The 22,575-nt window shown below is 37.0% G+C and overlaps 1 protein-coding gene across 1 annotated transcript in view; it reads right to left on the reverse strand.

The window, feature by feature from the left end:
- The window catches only part of LOC122797199 (fibrinogen silencer-binding protein-like), a 59,320-nt gene extending 44,924 nt beyond the window's left edge, over positions 1-14,396 (reverse strand). Inside the window, exon 1 of the mRNA XM_044066026.1 lies at positions 13,254-14,396. Coding sequence (XP_043921961.1) covers positions 13,254-13,627 — 374 coding nt within the window. The 5' untranslated portion in view covers positions 13,628-14,396. The remainder of the gene's footprint in view (positions 1-13,253) is intronic.
- Positions 14,397-22,575: the final 8,179 nt, after the last annotated feature.

The following is a 22,575-nucleotide window of genomic DNA, read 5'->3' on the forward strand; positions in this document are numbered from 1 at the left end:
ACTAAGTGATTATTATCTTATAATGGATTTTATGGAACTCATCCTAGGTAACAATTTTGTTTACTATGAAGGGGAAATTTTTTAAACAACACAGGTGTGGCAATGGGCACAGCCTGCACTCCAGTTTATACAAACCTAGGCTCAACCCATTGGGAATTAAATTATGTTTTTAAGTTGGATGACTATAAATTTTGTAAATTATATTTAAGTTTCTTGGATGATATTTTTATTTTATAGAAAGGATCTAACAAATCAATGAAAGATTTTATCTCAAAACTTAATCACTATGTCAAATTTTTAGATTTTACGTATCAGTTTGACAAAAAGGACACCCTGATAGTCCTTCTACCCCAAACCCCTACCCTAGCAACACTCCACAAGAAACTGCCATCCTTCTCAACTGTTATTTCATCAACTCTATCTGCAAACTAACCCATACGGACCAAAACAACAATCCCTCTACTACTTCCTCTACGACTACCAATAAAACCTTCTATCTCTCAAACCTATCCCCAGTGCCTACATAAAATCACTTCTGCTTAAACTTAAACCATGCTCACCCTCTACTGATAACCTTCCTCCCTTCTTTCTTAAGCTCGCCACAGACTCCATTCCCTACCCCATCTCTTTACTAGTTAACAGATCAATCCAAAAATCTACTGTCCCAGACATCTGAAAGTCATTCTATATCAATCCCCTCCACAAAGGAGGAAAGTCCACCTCCACTGATCCTTCCAACTTCAGACTCATAGCCACTCTCACCCCCCCTTTCCAAAATCCTCAAAAAATGCATACATGCATAGCCTCTCAAATATCTTCTCCAGGAAAACCTTCTGACCCCCACCCAACATGGATTCCATTCAGATCACAGTACTGCCAGTAAACTTCTATCTTTCACTTGTACTGTTGCAGAGGCTACAGACAAAAACAGCTGGTATCCTGCCTTCTTCACGACCTCTCAAAAGCCTTTGATACTGTATCTCACTCTAAGCTACTAACAAAACTATCTGACCTCAATCTCTGCACTTCCACTATTCACTGGTTATCCAGCTACCTTACCAACAGGTTACAGTCTGTCAGATGACAAACTTCTTACTCCCCTTGTTTACATATCCAGACAGACACCCCCCCAAGGCTCTGCTTTTGGACCCCTTCTTTTCAATATCTTTACCAATAACCTTCACTCATCCTGCTCCAGCTCTTCTCTTATACAATATGCTGATGACTCTATATTCATTTCCTGCTCTGGCAACATCACTCAACTTCATTCTCTTACTCAAAACACATTCCTCACCATTGAAAGATGACTAACTGAAAACCAACTCATCCTAAATCCAAATAAAACCAAACTCCTCCTTTTCCTACCCAAATCACTCTCCCATCAGAAAATCACATTCACTATCTCATCACTTAACAACGCCACTATCAAAGTAGAATCTCACACTAAGCTACTTGTAACCATAACTGATGACCAACTGAAATTTGACCTCCACATACAACACTGTATTAAAAAGACAGATCAAAAACTTGGACTAATCTATAGGAACAAAATATTCCTAACACCTAATTCCAAACTTTCTCTGGCTCAAGCATTCCTCCTTCCCTGCCTTCTCTATGCCTCACCAAAATTCACACATCTACAAATAACCCTAATCAACAAGCTTGAACAAACATATAATAAAATAGCTAGATTTGCCAACAGCCAACTCTACAAAGCCCATCACTACCTCGCTCTTAACTCCAGTGGCTTGAATTCCCACAACTTCTGCTTCTGTCCCAGTTACAAACCACACACTCCATTCTTAATAAACCTATGACCTGTTCTTTTCTTTCCTCTCTAGTATCCTATTATACCCCTACTCGCTCACTCCGTAGCTCCGATCAAAATCTTCAGGATATTTACAATCCTAACAAAAACACAGGCAAACGTTTATACAAATGCAGTGTTCCAAGCCTGGAACACACTCCCCACTATTATTAGAAACATTAAACATACTAATTACTTAAAAAAAGCTAAAAAGCTACCTAACTAACAAATGGTCCTGCCCCTGTCAAGACCCTACATAGAGCCCCCCATCCTCTCTCCACCTGCCTTAACACTTCAGCTAAAATCTCTCTAGACTTCCTGCATCACCCGCAGAGGACCTAACATGTTTGCTCTATCCCTGCATTTTCTCTTCCTAACTAAATTAATTTGTAAATATTCTCCACTCTCATGCTACATCACTTTTAGTTAAAGCAGTCTATAAAGATGGTGTTTATAATGCTTTGTTACCCTCACTTGTATATAATTTGCTTTTGCTCTGAACAATCATTTGCATTCTCCAGTTGCTACTTTACTGATTTCTGTCTCTGCCCTATATTGACCATCTATTTGTTTATCTTGTTGAGAACTTCAAATGTAATTGCTGTCTCTGCTCCTTACTGACAGTCAACTTTTTATCTTGTTGTAAACCTCAAATGTAATTGCTATCCTACAGATGTACATTGTTAAATATCTATCATGAATTGTTATTGTTAGAATCTATTTTGAATTGTACTTTTTTTTTGGAGCTTTTCTCCTTGGTTCTCCAATGAAAGTGGGCTTCTCGCTCACTTGGACTAACCTGGTTAACAAATGACAAATAAATAAATAAAATTACTTGGACATCTATACTACTATGGTAGACAAAGGGCTCCATTCCAATGTTTACAGATAACCGACCTTTAGCAACAGATATTTACACTTTTATAGCTTCCATCCTTTAAAGTGTAAAAAAAAGTTTGATCAAAGGCCCTTGCATTTGACCAACACAGATGATTTTTAACAGAGGTGTTTTTTAATTCAAGAAATGTGTAAGCTCCAAGATATGTTTGGGGGAGGGGATATCCCAAAAATTAATTGAGAAAGTAACTCAGGAGGTGGTGGATAAATAGGGTATACAATACAACCCCCTTCTTGGAAGTGATGAGTCTGGTAGATTAATTCCACCAAATATAATCCACAAACAGGGGGTAATTATGAAAGGGTACATGTGATCCAGCATAATGTGGGGTCAGGAGCAATTAAAAACATAATAAAAAATGGAGTTCTTAGGTTCATAGGTGTTTACTAGGCTAACGACCACAAGAGCCTTTTTAAGCCTAGCCATGCATCCCAAATCTCTGACAAGTTCTAATACCCTTGATAAGTGTCAGCAGGGGGTTGGGAGATGAAACATTTACAACCAGGTTGCCTGTGTCCATTAGAGACATAGGTGCCAAACCAGGGATGAGTATTTTGAAAATTAATACTACCATCCCCCTGATAGTAGGTAAACACCCATGTTTCGTTTACAAAAATTCTAGAAATGTAAAAAAGTATTGGGATGGTAAAATACAAGGGACTAGAAAGTGTGTTTTTTGTAATAACTGCCCATACATTTATAAAGGGGAAATTATTAATCTGAGGAGTGAACAAGGAATTTTACTCCATTTGCAAGATGGAAATTGCGTTAGTAAGGCTACAGTATATATAGCACAATGTTCTACCTGCACATGCTTTTTTTACATAGGGAAAACAGATGCCCCCTCACCCTGTTGTAGAAGGAAGTAGTAGTCCACAAAAATCACAAACACTGATAGGCCAAAGAAGAGCCATAAAGAAGGTAAAGTGGACTATTGAGGATAAGAAAGAAATTATGTATTGGTACTATTATACAAAAAGCCCAGGAATTTCCAGAGACAAGATATACAAAACAATTAAGACAGAAATTAGAGGAAAGAAAAATACTTCCACAAGAAAACTTATCAGAAGCTTCAAATAAAAATGTGTATTCATTAATACAACAGATTTGTGAAAAACAGTATATAGATCAAGAAATTTTGATCTGTTTGGAAAAAGAAGCATCTAAAGAAATGTGAAAATACAAACAACAAAACCTAGAGATTTTTGAAAAGTATAAAAAATAAATATGGACATGGGAAAGAGAGAGCTTTGAAATGGTGCAGTATATTTATACAAAGGAGAAAGCCAAATTAATCAATATAAAGGAGGCAGCCCCAAAGATATTTGAAGAGAAATACATGCAAAGGCATCCTGATATGGAAAATTTCACAATATCACAAAGAGGGAATGTAGAAAAGAAGGTTAGTAAAGTAAAACTTAAAAAAATAGAAGATGAAGTTACAGAGTGCCTGCAAAGTGAAGTATTTGATGTAGAATGTCTAACACAGGTTACATCACAGCATGATGGAGTGAGTCCCCAAAGTAAGGAGAAGCAGGAAGATCAGTACACATCTGAAGAAGAAATATGAACAGGGGACAGAAAAAGAGATTTAATATGCTGTAATATTTATGCAAAGGAGAAAACAAAACTAATCAATACAAAGAGCAGCATCAAAAATATTTGAAGAGAAATAAATGCAAAGGAATTCAGACATGGAAATTTTTACAATACAAAAATAAGAAGACAAAGAGGAAAAGTAGAAAAGGAGATTAGTAATGGAGAAGTTAAAGAAATAGAAACTGAGATTATGGAGTACCTGCAAAGTGAAGGATTCAGTGTAGAAAATGTAATTCAGAAAGCACCGCAACAGGATAGAGCAATGGATATCCAAATTAAGGGGAAACCAGTGGAACGGGAAGCAATTGGTCAAGTGCCATATGAAGATATTTTGGAGCCTTCCACAGGAAACCAATTTAAAAGTTCACTTGATGGTGGACAGCACAGGAAGGATTAGGAAACTGTGATGCAATCAATGTTGCGGAATGATAGGCTAGTGAGTTCCCATGTCACAGAGCAATGGATGGCACAGAATGAAATTGAGAGAATGTGCCACAGGAAGATGCTATAGAACTTTCTATAGAATGCCACAGGAAATGGAAAATGAAAAATGTGCCCTCAATTTAGAAGAAAATGAGCTAAGAGAAGAGTTGCTTGATTTAATAGACATAGACATATTAAGATCAATGAAAGAAATAGCCTGCAGAAGGTCGATAAAACCCAAAAAGGCAGAAGTTTGATAAAATAAATGAAAACCATAATTAGGGCTGTCCATAGAGATCTATGTGCTATAACAAAAGTAAACGGGATATATTACTGTGTAGCTAAATTAATAACTGATAAAGTTCTACCACAAGAGCACAGGGTAGTGAGGGAAAGGAAGGGGAGAAAGTGAATACCTTCATGCAAGTACTGAATAGAGAAAATGGTACTTACGTATTATTGCAACCAGATTTGGGACTAGGCATAACTCCTGATGTTATCGCGAGACAAGGGTTTTGTGAAGTGAAAAGGGGGGTGTAGACTGTAAATCAGTACTGCTTCACCTTGTCTGTGACAGAGGAACAGGAATTTATATCTAGTTTGTCTTCCTGGGACCGTCCTTTACTGCAGTGACTAGTTGAGCCGAGCCGAGTGCCATGTGAACCAAATGCATTTGCTTGCACTGACAGTCGGCTGAGAAAAAGCGGACATGCAGTTTCTGACATTTCTTTTTACATTCTTCACATTCTACATTGGCCCCAGGAGTGGCATCCTTTGTCAGGTCTCTTAAGTGGCAGATAAGCATACTGTTAGCAGTGTCAAGTTGGTACACGTTGTTTTCCCCCCTTTTTGGAGAGTCTCATAACTGTCAACCTTTAAAAACTTTCCGGGCAGGGGAATAGCCGCAAAATGTCATCGCTTGACAGCAGTACGTTTCTTTGCTGTCAGTGTGTGTTCTGGATTCACTTTTTGGTAAAGTAGACAGAAACAACACAGTTGTGATCATTTCATGACTACATATTTTCCACAGTTTCTACATTTCCTCAGCTTGCTCTATCATTGGGATTCAGAGTAATTACTCTGTCTTACTTTGCTTTGCTATGTTCTGTTTTTGCAGTTGGGTCCACAGAACTTCAAAGGAAATCCGTCGCTGAAGGACGTCAAGCTGGAAGAGGAATTTGGGGGCTTAATCCTGCTCCTGGGTGATCACCCAATGTCACAGATAGCAGGTTAGTAGCTTCCTGAATTCCTGCAAAACCACAAAAGGTCATTGTTGCATAACTTCAACAATTATGACACGTTCTGAATCTGGTTGCAATAATACGTAAGCATCGAGAAAACTATAAAGTAATTAAGACAAGAAGTGTCACTGTTAGAAGAATATAGAAGAGGGAATAGATCAACAAAAATATTAAGAAAGATAGACGTGATAAAAGCAGTGTGCAGTATTAGAACAGAGCAGGATCTATCATGAACTATCGCAAATAAACTAAAAATCTCAGCACAGAAGGAAAAACTTAGAAGCTACACAGATAAATATAAAGGAAAAGTACAAAATAAGCAATTTATTAATGACCCAAAACGTTTTATAGAGAATTGGGAAACAGGGTAAAAAGAATTGAAATACTGCCAAAAAAAGAACAAATAGATACATTTTGAAGAAGTATCTATGAAGATCCTGTGGAACATAACAAAGATGCTAAATCGGCAAAAGAAGTAAAAGAAAGAATAAGAAGTTTAAAGGTACGAGATATGAAATGAGATGAAGTAACAGCCAGAGAGACTGAAACAAAGTTAAGAAAAGCCTCTAACTGGAAAACCTCAGGCCCAGTACCTAACTTTTAGTTAAAAGTATTAACATCTTTGAACAAAGATTTAGCCATGAGTAAGAACTATTTATATGCACACCCTGAACAGACACCAACTGGCTAAAAACAGGAAAAGCTATGCTTCTACTTAAGACTGAACCTGCAAGCTACTCTAAAAATTATAGACCGATAACTCGCATTCCAATGACTTATAAACTATACACAGGAATTGATGCCGGCAGAGTTTATAGTCATTTAGAAGAAAACTCAATTATGGCAATAGAACAAAAGGGCAATAAAAAAGTCATATGGGACAAATAATAATTTGTTGTTAAATAAAGTCATAGTGGAGAACTGTTAAAAGAGGAAGAATTTAAGTATGGCATGGTTTGACTACAAAAAAGCATTTGATAGTATCGCAAATTCATGGATAAAAGAGTGCTTAAAAATGTATAACAGACACCCTACACTGATCGACTACATTACAGTGACCATGAAAACAGTGGCAGACCACTTTGCAATTAAGCCATGATAAAGGACAAATTATTATCCCAGGGATAAAAATTAAAATGGGGTTATTCCATGGTGACTCTGTCACCGCTGCTATTCTGCCTTGCACTTAACCACTAAGCTGTCTACTTAACAGCTTAGGCCATGGCCATAATTTGGCTCCTAGCAAGCAACAAAGTGTAAAGACTTCTCATCTTCTCTTTGTCGATAATTTAAAACTGTATAGCTCATCAGATGAGGAACTGAAATCACAACTGCAAGTTGTCAAAACTTTTTCAGATGATATAAGAATGTCATTTGTTCTTGATAAATGTGCAAAACCAACCTTTAAGGCAGGAAAACATTAGTTTGTGACAAGAATGTGATATAAATAAACTTGAGCAAGATGGAGTGTACAAATATTTGGGAACTGATGAAGGATCAATAATAAAATGAAGGATCAATAATAAAACATGAAGCAATTTGAATAAAACTTAATAAGGAATACTTTAGAAAACTTAAATTAATCCTGAAAACAGTGTTTACATCTAGGAATAAAATCCAAGCTATAAACCAATACGCTGTTTCTGTCCTAACTTACAGTTTTAGAGTGATTGACTGACCCCAAAATGTGTTGGACAGATTAAAGAAGGATGCTTCATGCTCACCAAATGATTTATAAAAATCAGTGCATACCAACATTATATATTCCCTGTTCCGAAGGAAAGATGGGCTCCTTGACACTGATTACATGTAAAGATCTGCAATTGTGGGACTTCACACATATCTGCTGACCTCGCAAGACTCAAATGTAGTGAAAGTTTTGAAACATGAGGAGAATAAATCTGAGATGATTTCTCTGCTTAATCTAGCAGAAGCATATCGGTGTCAAGCAGGACTAAAAATCAAACCAGAAGCAGATAAAAATCAGGCAGCAGCTGAATGTGCCAAAAAACAAAGGAAATAATATAAATAAGGTGAAGGACCAGATGAGAAAGCAAGAAATTTAGAAAATGCATAAATATAGTTGCAAGTATAGAAAACGTCTGGAAAAACCTCATGTTAAAGCGAATACAGGAATGATTAACGGGAGTAGAATTCAAACCAAGAGATGAAAGTTTAATATTGGCGGCCCAAGATAGTGGGCTGCATACATGCTAGTTTACAAAGTCCATTGAACATATGAGAGAAACAGAGAAATTCAGGATTTGTAAAACCAAATTCGAAACAGTTGCACACCTCGTTGCTGGTTGTGACCTACTAATGGCAGAAGCACTGTATACTGAAAGGCATAATAATGTGGCAAGACTGTTGCATTGGGGATTGTGCAAACATTATGGTATTGAAGTGGCTGAAAAACACTGGAAACATGAGTCACAAAGCATCATAGTAAATGAAGTTTACATCACATGGGATCACCCATTACCAACAGTTCAAAAGATAGATGCTAGAAAACCGGATATAGTGGTCCATGAAAAGAAGACAAAAGTAGCATTGATCACTAAAATCACCACGCCCAGTGACTACAGTGTCTTGCATACAGAGAGACACAAAGTCAGAAAATATCAGAATCTGCAGGCAGAAATGAGAGCAAAGTGGAAGAAAGATACCCAGACAGTTCCAATAGTAGTAGAAGCAATGGGTCTTATAAAAAAAGAATCTACAATAGTATTTAGATATGTTACCAATACATGTAACCCCATATGAATTGCAGAAGGAGTCATTACTGAGCACATTGCGGGTGCTGTGAAGAGCACTTTTGGTTGACATCAAAGACTGAAACAATACTAATTTCATGAACTTTAACTGTACTTTGACTTAGGAATGGGGTCCATTCCCATCATGATGTTAGAAACCCAAAAGATTTGGAGAAATTAAAAAAGGCAAAACAGAGAGGAATTTTAAGAAAATGATATATGAACATATTAATGATACATCTATCAAAAATATTAATAGTGCTCTGTTTAAATATAGTGAAATGTGCAGGTTTTGAAAAGTTTAGATTTGGTATTACAGACAAAGTTAATCTACCCCCTAGGAGAAGTGATTGGGAGACATTACTTGAGTACAGGGAGCTTTATTGGCAGCTTAGACTGAATGCTACTATAGCACCAGGATTGAATGAGAATGTCAATTACACCTGTTTTAAAGCTTAGGTCAGCTAAGCTATAAAGCTAAACTATAAAGTCATATTACTATTATGTTTTGAATACTATTTATTAAAGTTTTTAAAAAATAGCATTTATTCAACCATATTACAAGGATTTTTTCAATTGTTAATACACAGTTTTTAAAAAAGGGTAGAAGAAAATGTAATCTAAACAGGAGATTTTAATGGGGAATGTTATAAGGGCAAGTATTGTGTGTGTACAGTTTTAAATGTAAGACTATGATTGGTTGTTGAGTATATTTAAACAAGGAATTGTTTATACTGAATGATTCTGATGAAGTTTCGATATACAATGAAATGAAAGTTTTTATCCAGTATTTCACTGTTTAAATGCTGGTGGCATTGCACACATACCATTTCTTTGGTTATTAAGTTGAAATTGTGGTGTGTTAGCCCATTTTTTCAGTTTATTTAAATAATGAACCTTCCACCTATGGTGTTAGGCTTCATAACACCCCTAGGTCCATTATTTCATTGTAACCACCACCCCTTGGGCATTACTGCTTGCTTGTTATTAGCAATTAAAGAGGTGTACCAGTATAAACTGAGTTAGCTGTTTTACATTCCTGCTGTCTCAGAAAATTGCATTTTTTAGGAATGAGTCTATATAGCTTGATATTATGACATAATTATGATTTATAATACACATTTACTATAGAAGTAATAGGGATAGAGAAAACACTTTTTAAAATAAGATATATAAAAATAGCACCCTGTTTTCCTTGTAATGGGTATGCACTTAGTGATTTAAAGCTTACTACTTTCTATTTGTTGGTCTGTATGCTTATGTTATTTTTCTTAGACTTCAGTTAGGTTAATGTTCAACCAGAGTTCCTAATCACAATGAGGATCTATAATACATTAACTGGAAAGTCATGCATTAGCAGGACTTACTGTTCTTCATTAGTGGATTACATGCCACAGATTTTATCAGATTCTTCAGGTGGCCAAAATTAAAACTAATTGGGGATCTCTGGGTAAAACATTAATATAGAATATGCAAAATGAAAACCAGTAAAACGCTTCTAATGAACTTAACTTATTTAACTGCTTTTGTAATCAAAATTTCATAAAAAAATCTCTGTAGTGAAACTGGTCATAAATTGCAAATTCTCTTCCGCTGTAAGTAAAGGGTCTCTTTTTTCTATATAGCCTAGGTAATAAAGTTCAAAACTCCAAATTCAGCTACTGTGGTGCTCTTATCTTGACTACAATGTAGAGGATTATTATTGGTCCTCCAACTATAATCATATTGCTATGCATGTAAGAATTAGATATCAAGAAATTCATCTTGAAAGTGAAGCTTGGGCGGTGAACTTCTTGACATCCATTTTGAGAACACCCACCAGCATCTGGTTATGATCAGAGAATTGATCATAGTGTTCTGTAACACATGAGGAGTATTAGCTGGTACATCTGATACTACCCCTTTAAAAAGATGTTGTTTGCCACTGCAAAGTGTGTAAATGCTATAAAGCTGTTAGTTGATTAAAGATGCGCTCATGATATGGATGCCATTTGTATTGACGTATTAGCCATATTAACAGCTTTTAAGTCTGATAGTTGCTTTCTAATGCTGTTTGTGTGTAACCAAACTGTGTTAAAAGCTTTTAAAGATGTTATCCAGTTTCTGATGCTGTGTCCATGTGACTGATGTTTGTGAAACAGTGTAAAGTATGTTCAGAGCTTTTAAAGCTATTGTTTATCAGTGCTGCTACCTTTTGCATGCCATATTGTATGGCAATGCCAGGTTTGGATAGGTTTATAATGTCAAAATTATTGCATATGAAGTTGGCTATAACATGGCTATTTTTCTTCTTTTTGGACCAATAATGAGGGTAATCTGCGTACTAATACAAGAAAACTATGCCCTTCCTTTTCTCAAGTAGCAGGGACCATACAGATTAGATTCTGTACTTTGTTGGGTGAGCTGGGGCACTCTCCAGTCCCTCAGTCTTTTATTCATTCCCATTTAAGTCAGGCAGCAGGTTAAAGGGGCAGGGGGTGCCTCCTGCAGACAAACTATGCTTCAAGCTAATCTGCTGCTTTGTGTTATGGTTGCTTTGATTACTGCTGTTCTCCAATACATACTGATTTAGCAATTCCTGCTGCATATAGAAAATTAGAACTTGTGATATATATTACTCATAGCAAATAATCTGATTTACCAAGGATGCAGTTAGTATTACCACACTGTAACTGTGTCATGTGGTGAGCGGGACATGACACAACACAAAGCAAATTAGAAAGTGAGCTTGTCTATTACATATCTAGAGTACTGGGGATCCTAAAGTAAATAGCCATCCCACATTTTAAGGAAAACATATCTAATACAGTCAGAGATGCAGAGTGTTTCAAGTTTGCAAGTAAGAATTCATACCTTCTGCAGTTTCCATTACACTGTCATAAACTATGCAAAATACTACTTTATTTGGATAACATCATAAATGTAACAGTAGTCAGAAGGAATCCAAACAAGTTTAATTTGTGCTAACTCAATTTTAATTTATTTTCTTAACTTATTTTCTAAGCACATTAAGGCACTCAGACTGTGTAAGAGCTTCTGCAACACTCCAATGATTTTTAAGGCACAAGACAGAACACCACCCTGTGAGAGGTTAATACCTACATAAGGCACTCACAGAGTGACTAACTACTTGCAAACTGTTTAAAAAATCAGCGAATATGAAACATTTATAAAGTTAAACTGGCATTGTAGTGAGAACTACTTAGGTTTATGCATATGCCTTGTTGTCTACACAACAGGGTAGTAGTGAATCATCTAGGCTTAGTTGAAGGATAGGGAAGCAGACCTACTCCTTGAGGAAGGGGCACTCCCTGACATCAATATTAAATCTTGCATAACAAATGCCATACAGCAGTATATATAGTTTCAAAGGGGGGGCATATTCTACAAAAGTAGATATAGCTCAGTGAAGATTCAAACAAACAAGGAAGAAAACAAAGAAATAATAGCATTGACATTGTCCTGTTTGATGCAAGACAATCGACATTTGTGCTCCAGAGTGAAGTCAATAGACTTCAGTTTCTGTGGAGGTGAAGCAAACCACAGGAAATAATTATCTGTGCACAGAAGGATTTGAAGGAGAGCTGCTGAGAATGTTATGAGCCTGAACACTGTCACATTGAGCTTTTACAGAAGGACAAAAGAAATGCATCAATGTTTCTGGGTAAGAGGACAACTCAGTCTGACATGGCAATTTAAATACTGGAAACACACAACCTGCACCGGATTGTTGGCGCAGATTACAACAAGAGTTCATGATAGTCTAGAGCTCCTAATCCTGCGGTCAGCTAAACAGACTGCAAGGAGAATGTCCATCTTCATCAGCATAAATGGCCACAAACTCTCAAAGCCCTGAGCTAGGATTGAAAACAAGGAAATGCAACTATGCAGAAATACTGTGCCAATGGTCCAGAAATGTCAGTTTTACGCACATCTGCTTTAAGTACCCTTCCTATAAGTTGCATTACATTGGTAAATGAACATGAAATGCATTTTATTCTAAACAAGAACATTAAAAGCAAGCACAGTTCTTTGAGTAGCTTGCTTTCAAGCAATTACTCTATCACATAAAAAAATCCTTGGATGAATAAACCCACAATTATGAACAGCCTTTCTCCTTAATAATAAAGGAAACATACATGCAATTAAACATTTTGAAAACATGTTTGTTGGAGTAGGACTGGTACTGATAAAGTTAACCAGAGTCCAGGCTGAACATCAGATAAAGCAGTTCGCTGCCAGTGAACTTCCCAGTCAAGTTCACATACAAAAATATTCAAATAAATAAATAAAATGTAGGGCTTGTTGTTTAAAGTTTATATTATGACTATATCCTGCCATCGTCTTACCAAGCATAGATTCATAGATTCCACTGTTTTGTGTAATGGTCAGGCTGCCTTACTGAGAAGCATAACAATAAAACAACATTTCAAGATCTAAAAGGAAGACTAACAGCTCAGTTTGTAGAGACATCTGTAAACAGCTTTGGCCCTATCAAGGGCAAAGGACAGGTTAAATATCATAAAGGTTACCTTCTAGAGTCACTGTTGTCTTTCTGTAACAGAGTCTGGGACATCTGAGGAATCAGCCTTACAAGTTTCCTGGTGGCTTCAGACAGTCTACCTGGCTGTTCATGCTGAGTCCTTGCCTGCTGTATCAGTTCCTGCTTGGCATATTCCTTAAGCCTTTTATACAGCATCCGCAACCCTATTGCAGTCCGATGAGGCCGACTTCCTCCAGTGTTATTATACTTTTTTGCTATAGTATCCCAGCATTTGTTTTTCTCTATAATGACAGAATGCCTGTTGGTGTGTTCCTCCAGGACTTTCACATATGGTTTTAGAATTTCTATGAAATCAAGTTTCTCTTGCAAAGTAAAGTTGGAAGATCTGGCTTTCCCAACCATTTTATTACTGGTAAGAAGATAGTCAGCACTGTCTTACTGTCCCTGACCTGCTACTGCTTAGCTCAAACATGAGCATGTAAGCAAAAATCAAAGCAAAAAAAAAAAAGATCAGGCTTAACTAGGCCAGCCCTCAAGTAGGCCCACACCTAACAAGGAGGGCTTATTATTGAAACTCCTTGTGGCTTAGGCTGACGCAGAAAACAGCAAATCGGTTTAAGCCAAGCCTGACCTAGTTAAGGATTTATAATACAACAAAGCTGCAGGAAAAGGCAAAGCATGCTTGAGGTACTCAAATCAGCAGCACTTAAGTATTTTGCAGCTGTATGAGGCTTGAGCTGTTATCAGAGTAGCTTGTCAATTAAAATATCTTAAATTGCAATTAATTAAGGAAGTAAGCTTCTCTCATTAAACTCACAACTGGTTGCCTGTGAATAAATTTTCTTGGTTCCACTAAAAGACACATATTACAGAGCTTTTAAAGAAATCTGGAAACTAAACTTATTTTTACAATTTAGGTGTAACCTTAAAGGCAGCATCATTTCATAAGTAGAGCCTGTACGATGCAGTTCCCCAGCACGGAAAAGCTAATCGTGGTTGCTGTGCTTCTTTTCAGTCTCCTTTGCTAGCTCTTCCTGATTTGCATAATGCCAGTCTTGCTGTCACTCAGATCTGCATCAGCCAGTTAGGAGGCATGCTGACTCCAGCTTTCTCACAGAGTTAGGCTTCATGTGCACACTGCAGCCAGGCTGTATGTATTTCACAGCAACACAGCTTTCAGAAGATTTGTAAGTATTTATTTAGAGCAAACGATATGATAATTAACCATTTCTGAAGGCAGTACATAGAGTTCACAAGCAAATCCTAATCTGGAAGGGCTGGGCCTAGAGAATTAACAAACCTGACTGCCAGAACAAAGAAATATTAACAGTACCTCCTCTGTATCAACAGCTTTACTGCGTAAGCCGAGCTATGTCAGGTCAAAAACTGAACAGCATGGCTAATTCTTTTCAGGCATCCTAGAGAGCATAATGCAGTGTCTTAAAGGCAGCCAATTAAAAACTGAATTAAATGCTGAATAAAATCAGTATAACATTCTGCTTATGTTGATCATTTAGAAAACAAAACTGAGTCACGTCCAAATATACAATCTTAGGCTGTCTCTGACCTAGAGTTAGAGTTATCTAAACTCTCAAATCACAATGTACTAGTAACACAAGAAAATGAAGTCTAACAGTAAAGACCATTTGTATAGTCTAGTCTGACAATCTCTCTACCTAATGGAAAAGCTACAAATCCTACTTAATCAACAACTTATTTCTCTTTCTTGTTTTATCCTTCCCTGATAATAATCACCTTACATTTACATCATACATTCTTGAACTGTGTTAATGCTTTATTATTCTAATGCTATTTCAGGTAGAGTGCTCCAGTCTTTAAAAACTCTTTCAGCAAAACAGGGTTTTCACGTTTCCCCACAGCCTGTTACCATGTAATTTCAGATTGTGTCATTTTATTCTCATATAGTTCTTTGTCTGAAAGATGGTAAAAACCTAGCCTCTGCTGGTACCCTTGAGGTACTTGAAAGTTACTATTATGCCCCCACACTTTCTTAATTTAAGATTATATAGGTTCATACTCTTGAAGTGTCCCTTTATAATATTTGTCAGGTTTCTAGTGTAGATTATGCACCAGTTTTGTTAACCTCCTCTGCAATGCCTGTATCTATATCCTTAGAACAATATTTCTAAAAATCATCCTATTCTAAATCATGGCTTATCAGCTGTCTGTGCAGATGAATACTTGTTTTCTAGTGGTGATGCCTTTTCCACATATGGGTTTTTACATCCCATTTTCAATATTTTGGATTTATAGTTTAAACTGATACTCAGATCCTACTTTTCGTGTTCTCATTTTTATCAAACGTGTTGGAGAATTTTTTTGTAATCAGCAAAAATAACAAATATTTTCTTCAAGCCCCTCCATGGTGCACAGGTTTTCACCCTGACTGCACCCCAGATAACCCAGCCTTGATCAGCAGACCGAGGTACTGGGTGAGTTTAAAGGGGAAGGGTGGGTGTGAATGGCCAGCATTGCCTATCCCAGGGTAAGGGAAGATAGCAGACTCTTGACCATATGCTTAATTATGAGTTTTCAGACATTCTAGCCTGAGGATGCAGGTGAGTGGAAGCACACACCTACATAAGCCTTGGTGTAGCAAACACTGCACTCCACTTGCCAGTGAAAAGGTGGAAAAGGGGAGTAGAAGCACATATTCTCAGACTCTGTAAGGCCATGAGTTCCATGGTGCTAGTCCCCCCCACCACCACCACCACCTTACAGACTGTGGGAGGTGGGTTGAATGAGTTTGTAAGGGGAGTGAAGCTTTACTGCAAGGGGATGAGGTTAAAAAAAGAAAAGCTATTCCTTCTACTTATTCTGTAATGCTGCATGTATGATCAGTGAAAATGGTCAGCTTCTAGGCTAGCAATGCTATACTGCATTGCTATATACAACATGCTACCATATTTTCACCTCAGCTGCCTCCATTTATTATGAAACATTGTGTCATATTGCCTAACTAATGGTTTAACCATTCTATCATGACAAAACCCACTTGGCTTCCTAATGTGTTTAATGAACTATTCTGTGGTACTCTGCCAAATGCCTTGCAAAAGTCTAATTAGACCACCTCTACTATCTAAGATGGACAGCCTGGTTACCTAGTCAAAGTATTCTTAATGGGATTTCTTGGGCATAACTATCTTGATGTGAATCTATATTGCCGAGTGTCCTCTACATGTATTAAGAGTGATTTCCCTTTGCAGCAATTTCATGACCTTTTTATTTCTGAAGTCAGATTGACAAGTTAGTCTTTCCTGCCTTAATCTTGATCCCAGATCATATGACGCTGAATTGCATCTGCCCTTCATATAGTCTTCAGGAATCTTTACCCTTCTCCTACAGCATATACAAAATGTTGTTAGCTAACAGTTTTCCCGGTTCTCATATCATTTCTCAAAGTTATAGTTATGCAGCAAGCTTAAGTAAGATTGTGTGAGGTACTTCAGATAACAGTAGCTATATAAATAACAAGATCAAGGCTACAGAAAAAAAAAACACATTTTCAAATATTGCTGGAGGCAGACATCCATTTTTGGCTAGACATTTTCAGCAGTCAGATATCCCCCAAGTCATGTGGGTGCATTGTGATGCTGTGGTTGTTAATGTCCAGCCCAGTTATAAAATGGAACATAATTTACCTTTCCTTGTTTGTTTTTGGTGCCAAAGTGAAAGTGTGTGAGTGTGTGTGTGTGTGTGTGCATAAAAGCACAGATCCATGTAGTAAGGCACAATCGTTTTCCAGCCTTAGGTGGGTAAGATGTCTCCTCCCTTAAGGAAAAGCAAAAGACTACAGGGAAAACTGGTACTTTTGAGCAGCAAAGCTGTTGGCTGAGAATCCTAAAAAAATCTGGAAAACAGAACCATGCATGGTAGACAAGCTCAGTTGAGACCTCAGAGTAATCAAGTAATTACAACTTGTTTAGAAATAAAAACTTCTTTACTAAGGTGGTGCAGGGGAGAAGAAACTCCCTGTCCTCTTTATTAATGGGTGCTAACCCTAACCCTACATCTTAACGTCATTAAAACCTTCTGTAACACTGCCACTATTAAGACAAATTTGAGGCTAGTGTTATGGGGAGGGGGGTTACTTTTAATATTGGGAGAGGAAGTAGTTTCCCTCTCTTGATATTATTGTTTTCATTTTTTTTCTGTCATTGTGTATGATCAGACTTACTTGGTTAGTGTTTTATATTGAACATCGGGCTGGTTTGGTCATAGACAATAGACCCATATATATATATATATATATATATATATATATGTGTGTGTTTGTACACACACACACACACACACACACACACACACACACACACACACACACACACACACACACTACCAATAATCTTATTGCTTATTATTAAAAGGTGAGCGCTTTCGCAGTGAGACCCACTGCTTCTTCAGACAACCAAACAGAACAACATTAGACATTTAAATAAACAACTAATATATTGTCCAATTAAAACAAGCCCTCATCCAACACAATTAAATAACTAATTAATTAAAACACCTAACTTAAAGTGCAAGCCACAGCAGTGCATTCATAAACATTACTTCAATTTCTTGGCTTTAAGTGCAGGTTTCAGGGGAACACTGTATGGCTAAGCATACGATTCAGGCTGGCAGCAATCGTACTTTTGTTTTTCAGGTTTTGCATGCTGTGGAAATAGGTTCAAGACTAGGGGATATCATTAATAAAACTGAAAATATTGAGTTACAGTGGATTTTGCGATTAGGATCACACAAGTGGTATGGTCTCAATGGCAGTGTTCCCCTGAAACCTGCACTTAAAGCCAAGAAATTGAACTAATGTTTATGAATGCACTGCTGTGGCTTGCACTTTAAGTTAGGTGTTTTAATTAATTAGTTATTTAATTGTGTTGGATGAGGGCTTGTTTTAATTGGACAATATATTAATTGTTTAACTATTTAAATGTCTAATGTTGTTCTGTTTGATTATCTGAAGAAGCAGTGGGTCTCACTGCGAAAGCGCTCACCTTTTAATAAAGTTTCTTTATCCTACAGCTGCTGGTGTATTGCCCTTGTTTGATGTATTGCCTTCTGTCCTGGCAGTTTTCTGTGTTTATACTTTGTGGTTTTGCTCACAGCTTCGTTGGGTTTTTTAGAGTCTTATTGCTCATTATATACAAACAAAATAAAAGGCAATTAAAGTTTAGTGGTTTAACCAAAAGCACAGCAAGTGCCTTTTAACTCAAACTTACATTCGTTCTTATACTGCTAGGAAACAATCTATATTGTTATGTCTCTCTCAGTTCCTCTCTTAAGGACAGTTTACATTTTTTCCTTAAAGACCTTCATTCACTGTAGTTGCTTCTGTCTCCCAGAGCCAGTTGCTGCGGACACCAAGTCCTATTTAGTAAAGAGAAAATGTCTCCTTTATGGGTTTCTTTCAGCCTTTTTTTATATTACATTCATTAGGCCTCTGTTGAAAATGTGTTTTGCCATGTCGGACTTTTCCTAGTCAACAAAGACAAATAAATAAAGAATTTATTAACCAAAGCCTACTCCCAGACAATAATATAGCCAAGTATCTTTCTGTTCTTGAAGAGTCAAGTGCCGAAATGCTATTTATTTAAAGAAACATTATTTATTTATTTTTTATTTTTATTTTACATTTGTTAACCGAGGGTGTCTGACTGAGCCGAAAAGGCCCTTTTTCAGCAGAGGCCCGGGGAGAAAAGCTCCACAAAGAAAAATTACAGACACATTTAGTTATTTAGACATGATCAGTATACACACAAATTACAAGAGGCATGTTTTTACAGTGGTATGCAGCACATAAACAGTTACAGTGGAGAGAACAAACAAAAAAATATAAATTTTAAAAATAAAGGTAATTAATAGATTTGTGGTGTACAGCTGAAATTTGGAACATGGGTAGAATACATACATAGTACACAGGTACAGTACATACATTGTAGATTAGCCAGTGTTTGTGAGTAAGATTGTAAACTATTATCAAGTGCTCTAGATTTAGTATGTATATGTTGTATACATGTATATTCTGTTTACAATGAACTCAGTATAACACTGCTATAGACATTATTTATAAGGAGCTCTCTATAATACATCTATAGACAATAGACATTCACCCAGAGTTAACAAAATCAGTGTAGGCATAGTGTAGAGCATACACAGAAGTTATCATGTCCATATACATTGTTTCCCCTCGGTTGCGCACCATGCATATTAATGATGGCGCATTGCTGAGGGAGAGCCGTGGAACACGGTTATTGAATCACTGCAGGGAGTGTGTGACTAACTGTTCTGCAAATGAGTAACACACACTCTGCACTGTCCAAGACCATTATATTAATGTATTTAATTTTTTTTTTTGTTTCCACGGGGCAGAATGGAGCACAGCAATTGACATGTGCCAGACATCTAAAAATAGAAACTAGATGCATTTAAATTGTGATGCAAAGGTCAAGTTTAAGCACAGCTTAGCAGGTTTGCGTGGCTCGGCTCGGTGCTAAGTAGTGCTTAAAGTTAACTCAGAGGTATATGTAAATGTATTGCAGCATTGTACATATCCACCTGGCCAAGTGGTTAGAGTTACAGCCTTATGTGCAGCAGATGTAGGATTTGAATACATGGAAGGGAAATTAAGCATTTATTTTCCAAAGACAAATTATTATGATTATTTTTCAATCCTGATCTGCTGCGCTCAGCTAAGCTCTGCTAAGAACTGCTCAGACCTGCTAAGCACTGCTTAAACAATCTTTGTTTAGGCACTGCTTGGCTGTGCTTAGCTGGTTTGTGCACTGCTAAGCAATACTAAGCATTGCCAGTTTAAACACTGCTCACCTCAGCTGTACTGGTTTGCATGGTGCCAAGTGACATGCCCCATTTTTTAAAATTGCCCAGTGACATATAAGGGTCAGAAAATAGGCTATATTAAGCACAACAGGCAGGAGTACAGCATAATCAGTTGGAGTTTGAACTGTGCAGGAACTATAGCAGGTGTTGGAGAGGGTGCGTGCTTCCGGGTGTAGCGGTGGGGGATTCTGGAGTCCAGGGTCATGGTTGGACTCCTGGTGAAAGAGCATGAAGACATCTGCAGGAGCAGTTCCAGGGCTCAGAGTGCAAGGCAGAGGCCTGGGACTGGCTGGCACATGATCTCACCAGTGCTACAGCTATCTCCCACACAGGTGAGCAGGTCCATCACCACTATGACAACCTGAAACATTGTACAAAAATGCAACAGACGTATGCAGAAACAGAAGACTCCCAAACAACAAGCAGCTAAAATTGCGAGCTTTTATTATGAGCGCTTTCAATAGGATAGGAGTAAGTGTCAGTATAAAATTACAATCTACAGAAAACCCACACATTCCAATGCCCTTTTACATTTTTCCAGTTGTCATCCTTACCACCAAAAGAAAGCTGTGGTTAAGGGTCAGTTGGTAAGGACAGCAAGAATGGTGTCCGATGATGAGGATTTTCTTGAGGAATGTGAAAAATTGAGAACCATGTTCCTCAAAAGAGGCTATCCTTTTAGCTTATTGACAGACATCATTCTTGAGGTTAGAGCAAAGAGGGAAACTGAACATTTTAAGCCCCTTGTTTATAATAAAGTGGATGTAAACAGTATTGATACACCATCTCAAGAAAGTACGAATAACAAGGGCCAACTAAATAAAAATAAAAACAATAATCTAACTTTGAACTTTCTGTCCACTTTTTCCATTGATTCTAGGGTGATTAAAGAAATTTTTATTAAAAATTAGACCATTATATCAGAGGACCATATGATTAGCAAGCCATTTGGTTTAGGACCCAAGTTTACCTGTAGAAGGGGCTTAAACCTAAAAAGTATAGTAGAGAGAAAAATATGAGAAATGTGAAGGGTATTGAACTTAATTCTATAGGAATGAGGAAATGCGGAGCATGTTCATACTGTAGGTTTATTAAAACAGGGACTTCTATTTTAGTAAAGGAAAGGTCATACAGTATACATGGGAGATTCAATTGTGAATCAAAGGGTGTAGTATACGTTGGGATTTGTGACTCATGCTCGTCTTTTTATATCGGGAAAACCGAAAGAAAGCTTAAGCAAAGAGTATATGAACATCAATATAGTATACTAAAGGGGGATACCAATAACGCTTTAGCGAAGCACACTATGGATCACCCAACTCATAAATTTACATATTCGGTGTTACAACAAATTCCCCATGATCCAAGAGGAGGGCCTTGGCAGCTCAACTTGGAGGAAGAAGAAATATTTTGGCAAATAAGAACCTCAGCATATTCCCCCCCTGGACTAAATGAATATATGTCTATTAAAAGTATTTTAAAGCTCAAAGCGTTATGTAGATAATGGTTGAGTTATTGCGATATGGAAATTGTGCAAAAAACATATAATAGACAGTTGCTAGTTACTTTTAATGTTGTTCATATTTTTAGTTTTATTTTGATATGACATATATATTTTTATATATAATATATGTATTTACATATAAAAAAGTTTTTCAAGAAAAGTATTTGTTTAAATAATGTATATGTTGGGCTATTATTTTATATAGTAGTGCACCAATATGTTTTTATTCCAGATTTTTATTTTATGTTTTTAGTAGCAGTAAATTACCAATTAGAGAAATAATTAAACAATTAAGGATGTCAATTAAACATATATAAGGTTTGAAATGATGTTTGCAAGTTGTCTGAAGAAGTGGGGGTATTGACCTCTACGAAAGCGCTCACAATAAAAGCTTGCAATTTTAGCTGCTTGTTGTTTGGGAGTCTTCTGTTTCTGCATACGCCTGTTGCATTTTTGTACATTGTTCTTCGCTTTGTTGGGTTTACAACCTGAAATGTCGGAAGGGGAATCTTCTGGAGACCTGGGTCTGGGAAGCTTGAGCTGGGAATGCCCCACAAGTTTGTAACTACTGTTAGCATTGTTTTACAAATACCTAATCTGAATGTTTGCTAGAAAGGTATGAATAATGGTGTGCTACTCTCCCTACAGCTCCAGAGGAGAGAGCTCGCAACCTAGAGGTGCATGCTGGGTGCTTGGCCAGGTTGCGCCATGAGTATGGTGAGTACAGATTAATTTGCAAGCTATAGTCAGATAGGCAAGAAAGTGAAATGCATTAACTGCCAATAGGTACATACAGTAAAGATTTGTGTATTGCAATGAATGTGGACGTAGGTCTGTACTGCAATGTGACAACTGCAAACTTTAGAGCAATAAACAGGGAAGACTAAAGCATTAACCCTGATAATGTAAATGAAATAAAGTTTTTACTGCAATAATTGTGGAATTAAAGCTGTATTGCAACACCTGCATTACATCAACTGTTGTG

The sequence above is a fragment of the Protopterus annectens genome, chromosome 3.part0, assembly GCF_019279795.1.
Source record: "Protopterus annectens isolate FY-2018-M chromosome 3.part0, PAN1.0, whole genome shotgun sequence".
Classification (NCBI taxonomy): domain Eukaryota; kingdom Metazoa; phylum Chordata; order Ceratodontiformes; family Protopteridae; genus Protopterus; species Protopterus annectens.